This window comes from Phascolarctos cinereus, unplaced genomic scaffold, assembly GCF_003287225.1.
Source record: "Phascolarctos cinereus isolate Bilbo 61053 unplaced genomic scaffold, phaCin_HiC Scaffold_1;HRSCAF=81, whole genome shotgun sequence".
In the NCBI taxonomy this organism is placed as follows: domain Eukaryota; kingdom Metazoa; phylum Chordata; class Mammalia; order Diprotodontia; family Phascolarctidae; genus Phascolarctos; species Phascolarctos cinereus.
Window position 1 is genome coordinate 185,759,071 of NW_027555514.1, and position 17,139 is coordinate 185,776,209.

Genomic DNA, 17,139 nt, shown 5'->3' on the forward strand with positions numbered 1-17,139 from the left:
TGACAGGGCTTAGCACAGTGCCTGGCACATAATAGGCATAAATGTTTGTTCTCTTCCCTTCCCTTTTACTAAACTGTAGAGAATTAAGAAGAGGGCAGAGCAAAAGAAGTAGTGAAATGATTGCATGTAGATGACCTTCTTCCAGAGTTCAGCCAGAAAAGTGAAAGAAGATATTACCAAAGACACTGGAGGGGTGGGGGAGGGTGGACCAAGGAAGGGTTTCTTTTTTCTCTCCCTCTTATTTTTTTTAAAGGTAACCAGGTTAAATGACTTGCCCACAGTCACATAGCTAATATGTGTCACATTAGCTAATAGGTCACATAGTCTAAGGCCAGATATGAACTCAGGTCTGGTGACTCCAGGGCCGGTGCTCTATCCCCTGCACCAACTTGCTGTCCCCAAGTAAGAGTTTCTTGAGGATGGGAGAGATATGGACATGTATGTAGGAGACAGGGATGCAGCCAGTGTGAAATTAGTGAAAGAATAGGATGAGAGAAGGGGGCAGTCTGCTGGAGAAGATGGAACGGGAACATGTGTGTACACAGAGATCTCCTTGGCAAGAAGAAGAGCTACCTCTTCATGTGAGGCATGAGTGAAGGAGGAGACAGCCCTGGAAGGCATCTGAGAAAAGCGAGATGAGAGGGAGGGAAAAAAAAGGAATAAATCATGAGCAATTCACTTAACTCCACTGCCTAACAAAAACAAAAACAAGACCAATAAACCATGAGGCAAGATTCTCAGCTGAGAGGATGAGGAGGGAGCCAGGGGAGGTCTGAGAAGGGGTCAAAAGATCTGGAATCCTGCGGAGAGCTAGATAGTGAATTGATTTAGGTAGGCATGAAAGCACTGTAAGGGCCCACTGAGATTAAATAACAAAAATTGGTAGTAGACCCACTCAGCAGAGTTTCATGTTTTCTCCAGCTTCATTCAACAGCACATGAATAGGCATGAAGGCGGCAGATGTGGGTGTGGGTAAAGACACATTTCTCTTCCCCCCAAATAACATTAAGTGTTTACTATACGTCCAAGGCACTATTAATCAATGATAATATAAAGATTCTAAAACACATGCCTAAGAGGAGGGGTATGGATGTGTGGATGTGAGCACAGGCACAAGCAAGAGGTTAAAGTGGGATCTGCCTTCACAGAGGTTCTCATCTCTGAGATATAGATCCTACACTGGCGCTATCATTTATTTCTTCAGTGGCAGGGACTGATCTTCTAGGGGAGGGAGGACAGCAACTACATTAGTCCCTTGAGAACCAAGCCTTAATATGAGTCCATTTTGTTGTTCTTCACATGCCTTTTAATAGGGTTATAGGATTAAACCTAATTTTGCTCTATGTTCATATGCTAATTGGAAGCTCAGTGCTTGCCTTAGGACACTGAATGAGGCTGGGGGAGTAGAAATGAGCCAAATTCATATATTTCCATGACTTGAGCCCTAAGTGGGATACATGAATGAGCTATATAAAGTATTAGAAAGGTGCCCTCAAGGTTGTGCCCCATCTGTAAAAGAGAAGCCCCAATGGACTCATGAGAAACAGATAAAGGATAATAAAGTGTTTTGCAAATCCTTACAGTGCCATGCAAATGCTAGTAAGTCAGTTTCTTTGGGTCTGTTTCCTCATCTGTAAAATGTGGGGTAAGACCTCTGAGGTCCCTCCTTGTTCTAAATCTAGGATTGCATTGTTGTTGGGAAATTTTCCTGACATTTGGAACTATCCAAAGTTCCTCAGGCTGACTCAAGACTCAGGGATCTCTAATAAAGGAAAACCCTTCAAGTGAAGCTGAATGATCACCTGTCAAATACAATAGAGGGGTTTCCTGTAGAGTTGTAGGGCTGCCCTCTAGTTTGGAAGGTCTCTTCCATCCATGTGTAACTATGCATCTGAGAAAGGCAAGTGTATACGTATAAGCCTCAGAGACAGTAGGGCATAAAAGGGTATATATATGTAAGGGGAGTGTATTTGTGGTAGAGGAAGGGAGTGTCTCAGAAGACAGAACAGCTCACAAGGTGCTTATGTCAGAGTCTGCCCTTTAGTACTTTGGTTAGCACATGGAAAAGGGGGAAGGAGGGAGGTGAGGAAACTATGCCGGGCCCAGGGGTGTTGGGGGCTCAGTGGGCCATGAGAAAGAAGTGAGTCACATCAGGAGTCCTCGTCCAGCACAGCTCTAAGCTGAAGAGCTCAGGCTGGAGCAATAGCGAAGTTCCTCCTTAGCTATACCTGAAGAGGCAGGCAAGAGGCGGAAAAGGAGCTAACCCACCAGAACAATCCTGGACAGAGCAGAGCCAGAGATAAGAGACTACCCGAGAACGGGAACCATGGCTCCTGGTACTTCTTGGTGGCTATGGGTTCTGGGAACCCTGGTGGGACTTTCACCGAGGGTAATATCCAAGCTTCACTGCCCACAAGGACAATACCAGGTGGAGCAAGGATCATGGTGCTGCCAACTATGTAATCCAGGTAAGAAGGAACTAGAAAGGGGATGGATAGGAGTGAGGGACAGAGAAACATAAGAGGTAATGGGGGAGGGAGAGAAGAGATGCAGAGTGGAAAAAATATAAATTTCAGAGAGAAAAAAAATTGAACAGAGTAATCGAGGGATGGGGAAGTCAGTGAGATGTTCCACTCCAAAGTGGGTAGAAAACAGGGCTAGCGTTCCACAGGCCCTTCATCCCTCACCGGGCCCCCCCCCACAGGCACATTCCTAGTAGGGGACTGTGACGGTGACGGGAAGGAAGCTCACTGTAAATCCTGTATCCCTGGATTCTCCTTCACCCCAGACCACCATGCCCAGCGCCAATGTGAGAGCTGCCGAATCTGTGTTAATGGTAAGGCTGAAAGGGGGATCGGGCTGGGGACGCAGAGGAGCAGAGTGAATGAGGAGCTGGGGGAGGAGGTTGCCGGAAAGTACAGGGGCTGGGGTTTCTGTAGAGTAAGGAGGCAGTGGAAATCCAGGAGTACTTTGAGGGTGCAGCTGGGAGATGAATTTAGAGAGGAGCCCAGTTAAGGGGAAGGGAACAGACTTCAAGGCTTGTGGGGATGGAGCTATAAGCCTAGCAGGACGATGAACAGGATTGCTGAGACTAGAATCTCATCTCAGCTGTCTCTAGGGCCCTGGGTTATTTTACTATAGGGCCATACTACAGGCTGTTATGAGAAGGAATGATAAGGGGGGACCTCCGGGTGAATGTGTCTCCCTCTATTCTCCTACCTTGCCCTCAATCTTCCCCAGGCTTTCCGATTCAGAGCTGCAACATCACTACCAATACAGAGTGTGCCTGCCCCAAGGGGCAACAGTGTCGAGATAAGGAATGTACCAGCTGTGATCCCCAACCTACACACCTGCTGAGCACACCCCAGTACACCGTCAGAAGTACACATCAACACCCTGCAACCACACACCAACACCCTACCAACACCCACTCAGCTTACTACTCCGGTAGGCTTCATCCTAATGCCAAAGCTCCTCAAGCATCTCCCGGATGGGGCAGGCATGGGGAGGGGTCATATGCCCCTGCTATGGGAGCATCTCATTCCCAGAATCCTCCATGAGTTATATCTGCCTCCTCCACCAAATTCATACCTTTAAATCCTATTGACCCCAGAAGAGAATAGCTGAGAGAGCAGTGTTGAGGACTGGTGGGGATGGGGAAGGAACTATGGGTGTGGAATGCTGTATACACTGTCACATGAAAGTGCTTTGTTGGTCAGTCTTGCTTAAGTGTTTCTTGTTGTTAGGTTGTTAGGTAGGAAGGATGGAGGAGTGCATAGCATTGTTTTCAATAAGGATGTGACACCTACATTTCGATTTTTGCTTTTGTCCCTTTTTGTTTACACACTAATCTTTCTCATTCTTACATTTTCATAAGAAAGCTTTAATTTTTTTTTCTTGGGGGGGGGCTAGGCAATTGGGGTTAAGTGACTTGCCCAGGGTCACACAGCTAGTAAGTGCCAAGTGTCTGAGTCCAGATTCAAACTCAGGTCCTCCTTACTCCAGGGCCAGTGTGCTCTATACACCATGCCACCCAGCTGCCCCCATTTTCTGTGTGTGTATGTGTGTGTGTGTGTGTGGCAACTGGGGTTAAGTGACTTGCCTAAGGTCACACAGCTAGTGTCAAGTGTCTGAAGCTGGATTTGAATTCAAGTCCTCCTGACTCCAAGGTCAGTTGCTTTACCCACTGTGCCACATAGCACCCCCTTAATTTTTTGATATTATAAAAATATTTACCTAAATTTGGGTTGAAGGAAGAGGCAAAATGAGGGGCATATTTGGACTGATCGTGTGTGTATACAACTCAGAAAGGGTCTCATTAGGAAGATTTCCCTATAGAGGGACTTCTTGGGAGGGTGAGTAAAATAGTGAAATGTTTCAAAAAAAAATAAAAAGAAAAACAGGACCCTAAGTCCTGTACTCAAAGCCAAACCCAGAGAGGAGGAAAGTAATGGGAAGAGAATCCCTTTCATCATCCCATCTACCCTTTTTCCCCTTAAAAAAATAACTGATAAAGTTATTGAGCCAGGGTACAGGACTGAGGATCAAGTGCTCTTCATTCTTGTCTCCTCTCTAGAGACAGCTGGCACTAGTGCTCCAACAGGACCTGCCCAAAGCCCACGTAAGTTTTATCACCAGTCCTGAAGATCCCCCATTCCTGGGTGGGATCTAGCAGAAGAGGAGTTGGGTGTCTGATCTGACAATGCGGGAGGCCAGAGTGGGAAGTAGCACTGGAAGGGGAGACCCTCCGACAGACCCCATCAGTCCTTTGCCTATTACAGCAGGAACAGTCCCATCCAGCCAGGTCAGCATTTACATCCTCCTCATTCTCTGTGGATTGATTCTGACCATCTTCATTCATGGGACTTGGCTTATCCTGAAAAAAAGAAACCGCCAACTCAAAAAGGAACAAGGTACCACATGGGTACTAAGGAACTTGCTCCCTGTCTCCAACCCAGCTCCTTTCCCTTGGCACTTGGACTCCTACCTCAATCACACACTGTATCCTCTACCTTCCACCCAAACCCTGTTGCCATACTCCTCTTGTGCCCCCACCCTACCATTCTTCCTCCTCTTTTCTTGCTTGAGCTTTACCCTTCCTTTTCAGCTTCCCTGGTTTTCCAATTCATCTCCTCAAACCTTTTAATCATCATTCTCTTTTCTCTTATCTGCCTGCTTCTCCTTTCTTATCTGTGTATTTTTTTCCCACTCACAACCTCTGTCCTGTCTTGTTTCCCTCTGCAGACAAGAAAATGCTAGTCAAGTTCTGCCTAACTGGATCCAGAGAAGACCTAGGCCCCTGCTGTCCAAAGCAGGAGGAAGGGAACACTGTGCCTATCCAAGAAGATTACAGAAAGCCTGACCCTGCCTCTTACCCCTAAGCCAGACTTAGCAAGGCAGTACTGACAGGACAGCATTCTTCTCTACCTTGGCCTGGCTCCTGGCATGACTATTATGAGTGTGGGAGATCTGAGAACCCTCTCACTCAATACCAACACCTCCTAGGAGCCCTCGACACCACCCCCTGCCCAGGTGTCTTCCCCCTTTCTTACCTAGAAACTTCATTTGACTTTACAAACAGTGGAGAAGGGTGTCGAGAGAAAAGGAGAACACATGTTGGGGTGTGGTAAGGCTAAGGAAGATTGTGATGAGAAGCAGAGGACACTTGGTGCACCCTGTGGTCTCACATGGGGACTCAGTAAAGTAGAAAGAGCTCATATATACAAATAAAACTGCCGCACTTCTCTGGCTGAGAAAAAGCAAGCCCCAATTGTTGTATCGGATAGCAAATCATCAAATTAAGGAGAGGAAATATAAATATGTACCCCCTCCAGTCTCTTAACATGAAATGCTGAGATCCTTAAGAATTTGATGAATCAATTCACAGGCTGCTCCCCACTATTCCTCAAAGCCACCTTCTCTCTCCATACATGAAGAGTTTTCTCTGCCCTAGAGGGTATTTATTCAGGTTCTGACTGGGGGATATACTATATACTATACTAAATCTAACAACAGAAGCATCCCAGAGGTAATGGGAAAAACTCAGATCATAGACCCTTAACTGCTCAGTCCAGGACCATGTCCTTTGGCATTAGTAGAGCCTACTGCTTCTTTCTTCTGCATGAAGAAGATTCTGAGGTGATCCCCTTAGTCACTAACAAACTAGGGATGGGGGAGGACAGAGAGAGGAAACAGTTGGTATTGGAAGCAGTGTCACTGCCTCAGAGTGAACGTGGACTGGAAGAGTACTATCTAAAAGTGGGGCTTGGGAAAGGATGCCAGGAAAGTTGGCTCTTTCTCAGGTACACTGGATGGCTCCACTGACTTCCAAAGGCTGCTCCTCTGCCTCATCCCTAGCGAAAGGAGAAACTTTAAGACTATCCCAAAAACTCCCCATCCCTAGAATTTCTCTGCTGCACATCACTCTGAAGAGCCCTAAAAGCTCACCACTACCCCTCAGTTCCCCACATCCTTCTCCATAACCGGTCAGGCCAAAGTCTAATCCCTTTATTTCACAGATGAGGTCCAAAGAGTACCCAGGATTTTACAACTAGTAAGTGTCTGAGGCAGAATATCAACTCAGGTCTTCCCGACTCCAAGTCCAGGGCCCATTACTCCACGCAGGGGAGTGCTACCCATCTTACCAAATACAGAAAGTAGGTGACTGAGACACCTCTTGCTCTCCTTACAGACCAGAGAGAAGACTACTGCTGAAGGCATAGCTTGGGTCATCAGGAAAATTCAGGTGCCTGAGAGAGAGAACTCTGTTTCTATGACAATAGGAATCCTTGGGGATGATCCTGAAGGGGCCATCTTATACCTCAAATTTAACCTGCCCCCAGGCCCTGAGGGTACAAGGCCAATTGCAGGCAATAAAGTGGAAAGTATACTGGAGAGGTACACATTTCACATTTATCATCTTCAGTGGCCCAGGAGATGGATCTCTTCTACCTTGTCCAACTTCCTTCTAGAAACCACAGAAGACGGAAGATTCCTTAAGGTCAGTTTTAGAGCTAGAAGAGACTTTTAGAAGTCACCTAGTGGGCAACTTAAGAGGTTCTTTTAAGGCAATTGGGGTTAAATGACTTGCCCAGGGTCACACAGCTAGTAAGTGTCAAGTGTTTGGTCTGAGGCCGGATTTGAACTCAGGTCCTCCTGACTTCAGGGCTGGTGCTCTATCCACTGTGCCACCTAGCTGCCCCATTAAGAGTCTTTTAGAGAGCTCCCTGTCAGTAATTTGTAGAATGCAACAGTTCATCACACGTAACACCCACAACCCTTCAGCCTGGTTTTTGGCTTAACTCAGGATTCTTAGCCCCTTAGTGTTACCAAGTTAGACTCTTCTCAGGAAGAAAACACTCAGCAATGTATTTTTCAGCTAGCCATAGAAACCCTGCTGCCCCCTCCTCTGTTCCCGTCTCCCCTATTTGCAGCTGTTTCTCTATTTGTTTCCAAAGGTATGTGATCTATTTGGCTGCAACTTTAAGCATGGTGGAGCAGAGGGTGTTCTTCAGAGTACACCTGGGTAATTCGCTCTGGAAAAGCTTCTGTCCAGGAATGAGGACAACACAGACCTCTTGAAGATGGCAGGCTGTTTCCAGTAGTGCCAAGGAAATTAAGTGTATGACAGAGAATATCTGCAGATGCAACGTCCAGTCAGTTTCCTGTCCTCACTTCCACCAGCTAGCACCTGCTTGTGGCTGGACAGCTACGGGTCTCAAAATGAGATATCAAACAGCATGGAACACAAGAGTGGACAGCAATTCCATTGCCAACATAGAAGGATATCTTTAATCGCAATCAGAAGAGCAAATAGCACAGAAGCACCAGTGCTTTAACCTATGGAGAAATCTGCCCCTAGTTTAGGCCAAGTCACCCAGAAGCCATCAGGTTGGTGGTAGGAATTTGTATTTTTTTTCTTTTTTCAGAGTACACGAAATTGGTAAATGTGCTACATGCCTTACTTGGAATACAATTATTATTATTTTATACAAGTATGAGATTAGAGGAAGGGAAAGAAAGACAGAGAGGGGACAACAGACACAGCGAAAAATCCCACAACGGCTCATGACAAACCGGAAGGGATGGGGGAACATGGGGAAATCTGCTTCATTTGGCTGGAAAGTCCTGGGTGTGTATACAACAGCATTTTTGCCCATGCATGGGGATGATAGCAAAGAGACAGAATCAGGTCAGGGGTCAAGAAAGTAGGAGTGAAGACATCCTCCCGACCCCCCCCCAACCCCTCCAAAAAGAGCCAACCTTGGAGAATCTATTCTGGTCACTGGAAAGGAGCTCTTAGCCACAAAAGAAACCCAGAGTGCAAAATCCTTTGACAAAGCGCTTAAAGTGATGAAGAGGCTGGGGCTTAGTGAGCCCAGGGGGCTGGTTTGTTCCTGGCTCTAGAGGCAGCGAGGACAGTGGTGGTTCTTCTCCAGCGGTGTCCCCCCAAGAGAGGAAGGCGCCCAGAGGACAGTGGAGACCTTCTTGGGGGAGACGTTGGGAGGGTACACTCATTGCTTCCTTCTAGCTCTTCAGTCCCGCCACAGGGCAGGACAAAGGGAGTATGGAAGTAGGCAGGGGTTGGGGAAGGGTGTTTTGTGTTTTTGGTTGTTTTTTTTTTTTTGCAAATAAAATGGTGGTGCATGGAAGGTGAACATGCAGCCCCAAGCCCTATACTCCCTTTGCTTGACTATATATAGAGGTGGGAGAAGAGGTCACTGTTGTACCTACCCAGGAGGAGTCTCATTTGGCATCCTGTCTTAAAGCTAGAAGGAAATCCCTATGGTACATCAGAAAACTGGACACAGTTATGATCCCTCTGCCTGGGCCAATAAACCCAAGCATTACAGAAGGAAAGAGACTTAAAATTAGCATGAAGGGGCCAGTGGACAGAAAAGGTACTGAATGGTAGGTAGGATGGCAAAGTGATGGCTCTCAAGGAAGAAAACCTAAATGTCAGCACAGCCACACAGCTAATAGCTACAGCAGTTACCCCCAAAAGGAAGACACTGGTCTAGCATCTACAATGGACTGGGCTGCCTGAAAAATCTTATAGTCTTGTTTCCAGGCTGGGCCTATCACTACATCCCTGTCTTTGGTATGACAATGGGGCAGAGCTGAGAAAGGACTTTTCCAAGGTATCAGGGACCTCCAGTTCCCAAACCTCCACCTTCCTGCCATCAAAGGAAAAGGAGAAATCAACCATCTACTCTAACAAGGCTGCTTTTATCCCAGCCAAACCTTGGTGACCTTCTTTATCAGGAAGCTTTTCCTGGTCCTCCTTATCCACCCCCTCCTACTCCTCCCTATTCCTCCTCCCCCCTCAGCGCCCACCCCAGTGCCTTCCTTCCGAGACCATCTTCTAGCTATTCTGTATAGATCGTATAGATACTTAGTTGTTCATCTACTGGCTTCCCCACTAGAAAATGAACTCCTTGAGGAGCCAGGGACTGTTTCTGCCCTTTCTTTGTACCCCCAGTTCTTAGCACAGTGCCTGGCACATAAGAGGTACTTAATAAATGCTTACTGATTGACTTGTTACTCTTGAATGAGGTCCCTTATCTCACCTTACCCTCAGCTGAGTTCCCAGGGCACATCTTTTCAGTATCTTTACACTGACTAAGATTAACCAATAGTCCCAAATTCTGATTGCAAAGGATATTATTTTTGGGTCCCCTCACACACTATTAGATTTGTCTACTAAGAGTTGACCTGACATCTTACCAGTCTCTGGTACCACTTCTAAATGGGGGAGCAGAAAATGGGCAAAACAGCACCCCAATGTTTTCTAAGTCAAAGGGAAAAGTGTCCAAACCCACCAGTTCTACAGCACCAGAAACACTGGCAGATCCCAGGCCAGACTAAAGGCAGAGGCGGCAGCAGCAGCAAGAGAGAGAGGGAAATCCTTCTAAAAACACTGCGTACCAGGAACACACTGGGAGTGGACATAATTCAAGGTCTTCTAGGCTTGTGAGTATTGCACTTAATTATAAAAATAATGATCAGACTCTGCATGTTATTGCCCCAGACCTCCAAAATATCTTTCCAAATAAAGCTATACTGCTGTACTACCAAAATCACTACTGTGATTTCTGATGGCCCAGGATGGTCCAGGCCAAGGTTTTCCCACCTACTAACAGAGCCCACTAAGAGGCTGAGTAGGCGGTGAGGTGAGGGTGGCTGTGAAGAGACTGCCATTTCCCTACCTTCTCACCAATCCTCCCACTGGGTTGCCAAGGCCCCTGCACTCCCTGCTCCCACTGGGCAGATTCCTCTGGACATGATCTTGGCTGACCTGCTTCTCCCTTGACCTCCACTCCACTTCCTGTGGTTTGGGCACAGTTGTTTTCTGAAGGGGAGAGGCCAAACACTGGCTACCTGTGCTTCATGGAGTGAGAATGCAGCCACCTCAAGAGCAGCATGGCCAGTGTGTGGGGGGGTTTAAGTACAAACCAAAGCAACTAAAGAAGAGGAAATGAAGGAGCCTGGGTAAGGACAAGGTGAATGGACTGGGTCTGCTGGGAGAGTGAACAGTGGGAAAGGGGTATGAGTTCTGATGGGGGCAGGGAATGAAGGAGGGGGGTGGTACATTAAGTAAAAAAATAGACTGCAGACAGGAATCAGGAAGGCACAGATAGAAAGAGACAGAAGAAAACAAGAGGGCAAGTTAACCAAGTTACTAGACATTCAAGTCCATCAGGCACAGATGACCTGTCCCCTGTGTTTCCCTCTGACAGTAGCACCAATGCCCCTCTTCCTCCAAACACAAGAGAACTGGACTCCCTCCAAAATCTCACTGAGGAAGGGCTTGCCCAGCACCAAGAGGTGCCTCTGTCCCATCTGTTGGGCCCCCCACTTCAACCCCACCAGGCCAGGTTTTCTGTCCCACAAATGGAGACAGTCATGCCATACCTCACCCAGAGCACCTCCAGTTCCCCAGGAAGGCAAGGGAGAAGATTCTGGGGCTTTCCCACCTGTTCACCCCCGTCAGTGATTTCAACGGATACTTACTTACAATAATTACCACGATGATGGCACAAATGGCTCCCAGCATGATCATCATCTGGGAAAAAAAAGGTAAGGGGGAGTAAGTCTCTCAGATCAGAAGAAGAAGAAGATCCAGGACTGCCTTTTCTTAAACTACCAAGCAGAAGGAACTCCCCATTTCTTGAGGTAATTGTGGAAATATCAGGACACCCAAAACACTTTTAACATGTCGTGTACAGGTTTCCTCTTCTGATACCTACTTGGTAAGCTACTGCACCAGGCTAGATCCTAGGATGCCCTTCCTTTTTTTTTTTACTGTGGCCTAAGAAAGAGCCTGAGCTCTACAAAGTTGTAAATGGAGGTTCCATTTGCAAACAGTGATACTGGTTCACTTTTCTTTGTACATTTTTATTATTTGGGGGGTGGCTGGTTCCTTCTGAAGCAGCTGATACAGGAGGTCCCTAACAGGTTGCAGGCCAAAAACTTGTAAGTCTCTACTTACTTGGACCTTGTTTCTGTGGGGGAAATGTTCCCTTACCCACGATGTATAAAAATGTTTCCGTGAGAAAACATCCACATCTCAACTTAGACATCACAGGTGCCTGAAAATTTCATAGAAATATGTGTCCAGGAGAACATCTTCCCCTGCTGCTGCAGCAAGGTAATAGAATCAGCACTGGCTCCCAATGACCAATCAATCCCTCCAGACCTGCTGAACAGAAAGGTAAGTTTTTTCTGGCTTCAAATCACTTGTGAGCTCCCATGGTGACTGGTGGCTCTCCTTTCTTGGTCCACCATGGAAGGAAATGCAACCTTAACTTCCCCTTCCTCCCTTCCCCAACTGTCTCGTCTCATGAAGCAAGCACATGACAATAATCAGAATAGCTCTCTCCTATCCTAATGGGGATTAGTTTTTTGGATATAGCTTGGACTAGATTTCTATGCACATTTTAAAAACAATGATGTAAAGCAGGTTTTTTCTGGTATAAAAAAAATAACAAAGTAAGCCTTTGTTTAAAAAGTATTTTAGACAAACAAACCCACAGTAAGTCTTCCTGGGAACTTCAGGGAGGACATACAGGGGTGATTTTTTAGGGGAAAGCTGGAATGATTTAGAGTAATTTGGTGAAAATATTCATGGGACAATTTTCGGAAGCCACAGTTTAGCACTCCTCTTCCAAAAAAGACCTAAAACACAAGTGCTCTAGGAAGAGCTCACAGTTCTGGAGTACTCTGAGGTTAACAAAGCATCTGAAGCATTACAGAATAAGCTTCTACAGCAGGATTGGTTATATCTCATTTACGAAGAAGGAAACCAGGGATCAGACTGGCGGTAACGAAACTTGATCAGTCACACAGCCAGTAAGTAAAAGAAGAAAGAATTAAATTGGTCATACACACCAACCTAAGATGGCTCCTCATTTATGGCAAATGTCAGCACAGCTGTGGCTGTGGGAGCTTCCAACCCTAAAGCCGATCTCCCCAGGGGCAGCTGTGTAGCATGGTGGATAGAACAACATCAGGCCTGGAGTCAGGAACTCATCTTCCTGAGTTCAGATCTGGCTTCAGACATTTATTAGCTGTATGACCCTAGACAAATCACTTAACCCTGTTTGCCTCAGTTTCCTTATCTGTAAAATGAGCTAGAGAAGGAAATGGCAAACTGCCCCAGTATTTTTGCCAAGAAAACCCCAAATACAGTCAAAAGAGTTAGAAAGGCCTGAAACAACTGAACAACAACAAAATGACCTCCCCAACAACCCAAAAGCTACTCCAGGGTATGCCTTCCCAAGCCACCAATTCAATTCACTATGCTCCCAGAATACCCTAGTGGACAACATGGGGGTATTATTATAGAGCCAGTCAGGAAAGTCTTCTATGGGACCAATGAGCGAAAATGGGAGGCCCCAAAGACTTCTTCCAAACTTTCTCAGAACAGCTCTTCAAGTAACCTACATCTGGACGGGTGAAAAGTAGAGCGTAAATGATAGTATTACACTGATACTAGGTCCAAGGAAAGAAGAGAGAAAGTTTACCTTACAATTTTTCCACCAGTACTTCCTCTTTAGCTTGGCAGCACTGCTCTCAAATTGTGATGCTCCTGCCTGCAAGGCGTCTGCACGGTCATCCAATTCAGACAGCTTTTGATCCCTTTCCAGGACCTTGTCCACATTCACACGCATGATATCTACCACCTGAGGAAGAAAAGTATGTGTAATGCAAGCAACATTGGTCCAAAAAAGTCAAAGTACTTGAATTCTAGCTCTGGCACTAAATGGTGGATAACAATCACTCTGGGCCTCAGTCTGCTCTTCTGTAAAATGAGTAGACTGGACTATAGCATCAAAGCCTCTTCAATCCCTCTCATTCCCATTTGGTATTTCCACACTCTAGATCTTAATTTATTAATGACTGTGACTTGCATTATTTATAGGGAAACCAAATTGTCTGCACCTACCTCCTCCACTTGTGCCTGTGTTTGCTGCAGCCGTCTGTTACTAGTTGTATTGGGAGGTGGACCACCTCCTGGGGCACCCCCTTCTGGGGCTCCTGGTGTAGGTGGCTGTGCTGGAGCAGACCTATTGAAATAGGAGGAAAATAAACCAAGTACACATGAGAAGAAACAAAAAAGAATTTTCTTATCCTCCTAGCAAGGCCAAAGCAGAAGTGGTCGCTCTTCGAAAGTTACTCCTCTCCTAGACAGTTTTCAAAGTATGGAGCCACATCACAAAAGAAGCAAAAGGAGAAAGGTTAGCCCCAACACTAGAATTTTTAAGGTCCTGATCCAGGTAGGCAAAAACACTGTAATACTAAGATAAGAGTAGCAGCAAGGAAGATGATCTGGATTTCCTTCTCTGATACTGAACCAAATTCAAATGTTTCCAGGACATTAGTGTTTTCTGACACCTTAGCCAATTTATAAAAACAACCTAGAAGGGGAGAAATGAATCCATGCCAGGGAACGAAAAAACTAGTCTTTTAGCATGTGAGTCTTGATGAGGGAAAAGAGAAGCAGTGTTCTCTGAGCACAAAGGGAAGGGAAAGAGCAAGCTGACTTTTTGTTTAAAAGGATCCTGTTATGGTTATACTCTATGCAGTAGCTACTAACACTGAGGATGCTCAATATAAGAAAACTTGGAGAATTACCAAAAGACAGGCCTACTGGCAAAATGGAGGAAGCCTGCTCAGAAAGAACCTTCCCTTGTAAAAAAGGTGAAAAGAAGGTGTTTCTCACTGGGTCATGAGACTGCAGACTCTAATTCTCCCAGTCCTAGCACATGCATCATGGATTAGTCGACCCTCTCCTAGATAAAGCAGGAGGCCTTTAGAAGCTCCTTTCAACACCTTCCCCCATTCCAAAGCAGGTTGGTAATATGAATTACAACCATTAATTCAGATGCCTTTAAATACCACCTAGAGTCCCTGGCAGAGGAATCTTCTAAACAGGTTTCTGCTAATATATACAACAAAAATGGAGACCTTTGCCTTAAAAATTTCCAGAGCTCTAGTATGAAGCTTCTTTCACAAAAGGAAAAAAAAAACCCTTCCTGATAAGGTTTTTGCCATTTCAAAGTTTAAGGATAAGATTCCTACCATACTTCAAATAGAAAGGAAATCCTATATTCTATTGAGAGAAAACGATCTCAAAAAGCAGACTATGAGAGTTACTACAAACCAGATCCACTGTTCATCCCCTCCACTTATAGGATCATCTCAAACCAGATTATTAACTTTCAGAAATCAGCACACCTAATTCCTCTGAAAACTGATGATTCACCTTTTCCTAGTCCTCCTAGACTCTACCAGCAAGTTATACCAGGACAAAAATCCCTTCCCAATCACCTCTATTACTTAAAGAATCTCCTGAACAGAAGGAAGAAAAATTCCAAAGGAAGCTTGTATGTCCTGCTCCTCCCCAAAAGTAGAAGGGACATCAAGGGAAAGAAAGGAAAGGTAAAAAAGCAACTCAGCTTTTTAAAGCTACCTGACCTGAGTAACCTGATCTATAAAATAAGACTAAAAAATTCAATTGGTTCTAGACTGGCAGTTTTAGTTTTGGAAGAGGGCCAGAATGGTAGCACCGATGACAACATTAAGGAACATTAAGGTCGGAGATTGCTGGATGCTTTTCACTATCTAGGACCCATCTCAGTAAGTACATCCCACATGGCTTTGCCAACTGGAACTTTAATCAGAGAAGCCCCTTGTCTTCACTGTTCCCTCACACACACTCTAAAAATAACTGGAGTCTCAGGACTCAAGTAGTGTTGATGATCAAATATGATTCAAATTAAATCAGACATGATAAAAAAAATCGTGGTGTGAATTAGCCTGGAGTCTGAGACATACTACCTTACCTCCCCCTTAACCAAATGATGGTATTTTAGCAAGTCTCTGAAAATAAGTGGCTGAGTAATAGTGAAAATAGGTATTAATTTCCAAGTCCTTCAGCCCCAATGATATGTGAACTTATGCCACACAACTAAATGTTTTTTTTTTTAATTTCCAGGCGGGGACCCCTATTGCCAAAGTGGCTACGGCTCTCAGCAGTGGTCACGCTTGCATGAAAGCACATTTCCATCACTGACAGCGTGGAGTGATAACTCGGGAGATTCCCGACCACAGCTCGAGATCTCTCCCTCTTCTCAGGCTCGTTTTGGTACAGTAAGAAAAATGGGGGCCATCTGGATAAACTGGGTGGAAAAATTTTTTGCATTAACTTGGCTCCAGAGAGGGCAGGGCAGAGACAGGGGAAAGGGAAAAAAATGTTTGCAAGGCACGTTTATTAGTGGACCCTGCCAGATTGAAATGTCACCTGCCTGCCAGTCTCCCCTCCCTCCCCATGGACAGCCCTGGGAAGCCTGCCCTACCCCCGGTGGGGGCGCCCCTCCTGGGGCCAATCTCGGGCACACACCCCCGTACGTGGTTCAAGAGACAGCAGAGATACAGTACAGGAGGCTGGCTAAAAGCCTAGTCCAGCTCCTGTGAGACCTGGGCTGATCTACAACACCCCCAGTCCCACTTGAGACGTCCCTCTCCCTTCCACTTTGAGGGACACCACGCACCCCCTCTCTCAATGAGAGACACAGATCCCCGGGGGCCAGAATCCCTGGGGGAGGGTGCCGCGCGTCCTGGACCCCGGAGGTGGGGGGGACGGGCCCTGGGAGCGATAGTGGACGGAAGGCGAGGGGGAAGAGCCTATCGCCCGGCTGGTATAGCCCGGGGGTGGGCGCTCCGCTGCCCAGGCGGACGCTGCTGCAATGCGCCATTTTACCCCCTGCAGAGTCCGGGGCGGGGGCGGGACGGGCCCCGAGGGCTCCCCACTCATCAACAAGCTCCACTTACATCTCTCTGGTGGAGAGGGTGTGAAGGGGACCGTCTCCTACTCGGGGGCGGCAGCGGAGGCAGTGGGCGCGAGATGCTGCGACTGCGACGACGTCTTCTGCAGAACCGGACTCACAGTCTCCACCTCTTCACTGAGAGCCAAGCCTAAACTGCAGCTAAAGTTACTGCAGCCTCGTCCCGGCTTTCAGGATTTATTGGAAAGGCCCCGCCTTCTGCGGTGATGTAAGCAATCCAGATGTCCAATCAGTGCTCTGCGGAGACAAAATCGTAGCGCGGCCCCCAATACCCGCCAAAGGCTCCCCGGCCCCTCCCCTCTGCCTTAGCCAATCGCAACTTTCCCAAACGTCCGCTGTTTTTGCTCCCCCACCCCAAATCGGAGAAGAAAGGGCTGCTCTTCTTCTGCCACTTGGCACTTGCAAAGTCCCCGACCAGTTAGCACACGGACTGCGTAACATGCCTCGTGTTTCCTGGCTCGTGAAAAGACAATCACCAATGCGTCCCGGAGTCGGAAGGATGACTCTAAAGCCGAGATGCTTCAATTGCCAATGAGATGGCCCCTAGGGAGTCGACCAACCAATCACCGAAGAGAAGTGGTTTTCTTACTTCCCTCAGACCCCGCCCTGCGCCCGTTAGCCAATGAAAAGGCCCAAATGGCCCTGGGGGTGGGATTCTGTAGCGCACCGCCCACACGTCTCCGTGGTAGCTAAAGTGCGAAGTGCTGGGGGCGAGTTTTTCGAGGGTAGCCGGCCGGAAGTCCGCCCTAGCCCTGGATGCCAGGTTTCTTCTGGATAGAACCCCGTCCAA

General features: G+C 46.8%; 2 protein-coding genes across 10 annotated transcripts in view; one reads left to right on the forward strand and one right to left on the reverse strand.

The window, feature by feature from the left end:
• VAMP1 (vesicle associated membrane protein 1) overlaps nucleotides 1-16,890 on the reverse strand; it is a 70,350-nt gene extending 53,460 nt beyond the window's left edge. The window contains exons 1-5 of one of the 5 annotated variants that reach the window (XM_020994354.2): nucleotides 16,336-16,873; nucleotides 13,448-13,568; nucleotides 13,026-13,184; nucleotides 11,014-11,065; nucleotides 4,539-4,876 (exon numbers count right to left, since the gene is read on the reverse strand). In XM_020994354.2, coding sequence (XP_020850013.1) covers nucleotides 4,872-4,876; nucleotides 11,014-11,065; nucleotides 13,026-13,184; nucleotides 13,448-13,568; nucleotides 16,336-16,337 — 339 coding nt within the window. In that variant the 5' untranslated portion in view covers nucleotides 16,338-16,873 and the 3' untranslated portion in view covers nucleotides 4,539-4,871. Of the gene's footprint in view, nucleotides 1-4,538; nucleotides 4,877-7,763; nucleotides 11,066-13,025; nucleotides 13,185-13,447; nucleotides 13,569-16,335 lie in introns of those variants that run through there. The other 4 variants (XM_020994352.2, XM_020994351.2, XM_020994353.2 and 1 more) reach the window with 4 other exon arrangements.
• On the forward strand, nucleotides 2,327-9,543 carry CD27 (CD27 molecule). 5 transcript variants are annotated; one of them, XR_013487084.1, is made up of 8 exons: nucleotides 2,327-2,468; nucleotides 2,705-2,836; nucleotides 3,241-3,447; nucleotides 4,577-4,621; nucleotides 4,782-4,913; nucleotides 5,245-5,532; nucleotides 6,692-7,000; nucleotides 7,458-9,543. XR_013487084.1 is itself a non-coding variant. In XM_078155487.1 (6 exons), exons 1-6 carry the CDS (start codon nucleotides 2,327-2,329, stop codon nucleotides 5,379-5,381), a joined length of 795 nt encoding a protein of 264 aa, XP_078011613.1. In that variant the 3' UTR covers nucleotides 5,382-9,543. The 5 variants fall into 5 exon arrangements, 3 of the variants coding, with proteins under 3 accessions (XP_078011613.1, XP_078011611.1, XP_078011605.1); XR_013487082.1 differs by having other exon boundaries at nucleotides 5,245-7,000; XM_078155487.1 differs by having other exon boundaries at nucleotides 5,245-9,543.
• Nucleotides 16,891-17,139: the final 249 nt, after the last annotated feature.

Coding starts and splice junctions, on each gene's coding strand:
- CD27 (XM_078155479.1), top strand. CDS start 2,327: ATGGCTCCTGGTACTTCTTGGTGGCTATGGGTTCTGGGAACCCTGGTG. Junction 2,469..2,704: donor CTGCCAACTATGTAATCCAG/GTAAGAAGGAAC, acceptor CCCCCCCCACAG/GCACATTCCTAGTAGGGGAC. Junction 4,622..4,781: donor AGGACCTGCCCAAAGCCCAC/GTAAGTTTTATC, acceptor TGCCTATTACAG/CAGGAACAGTCCCATCCAGC.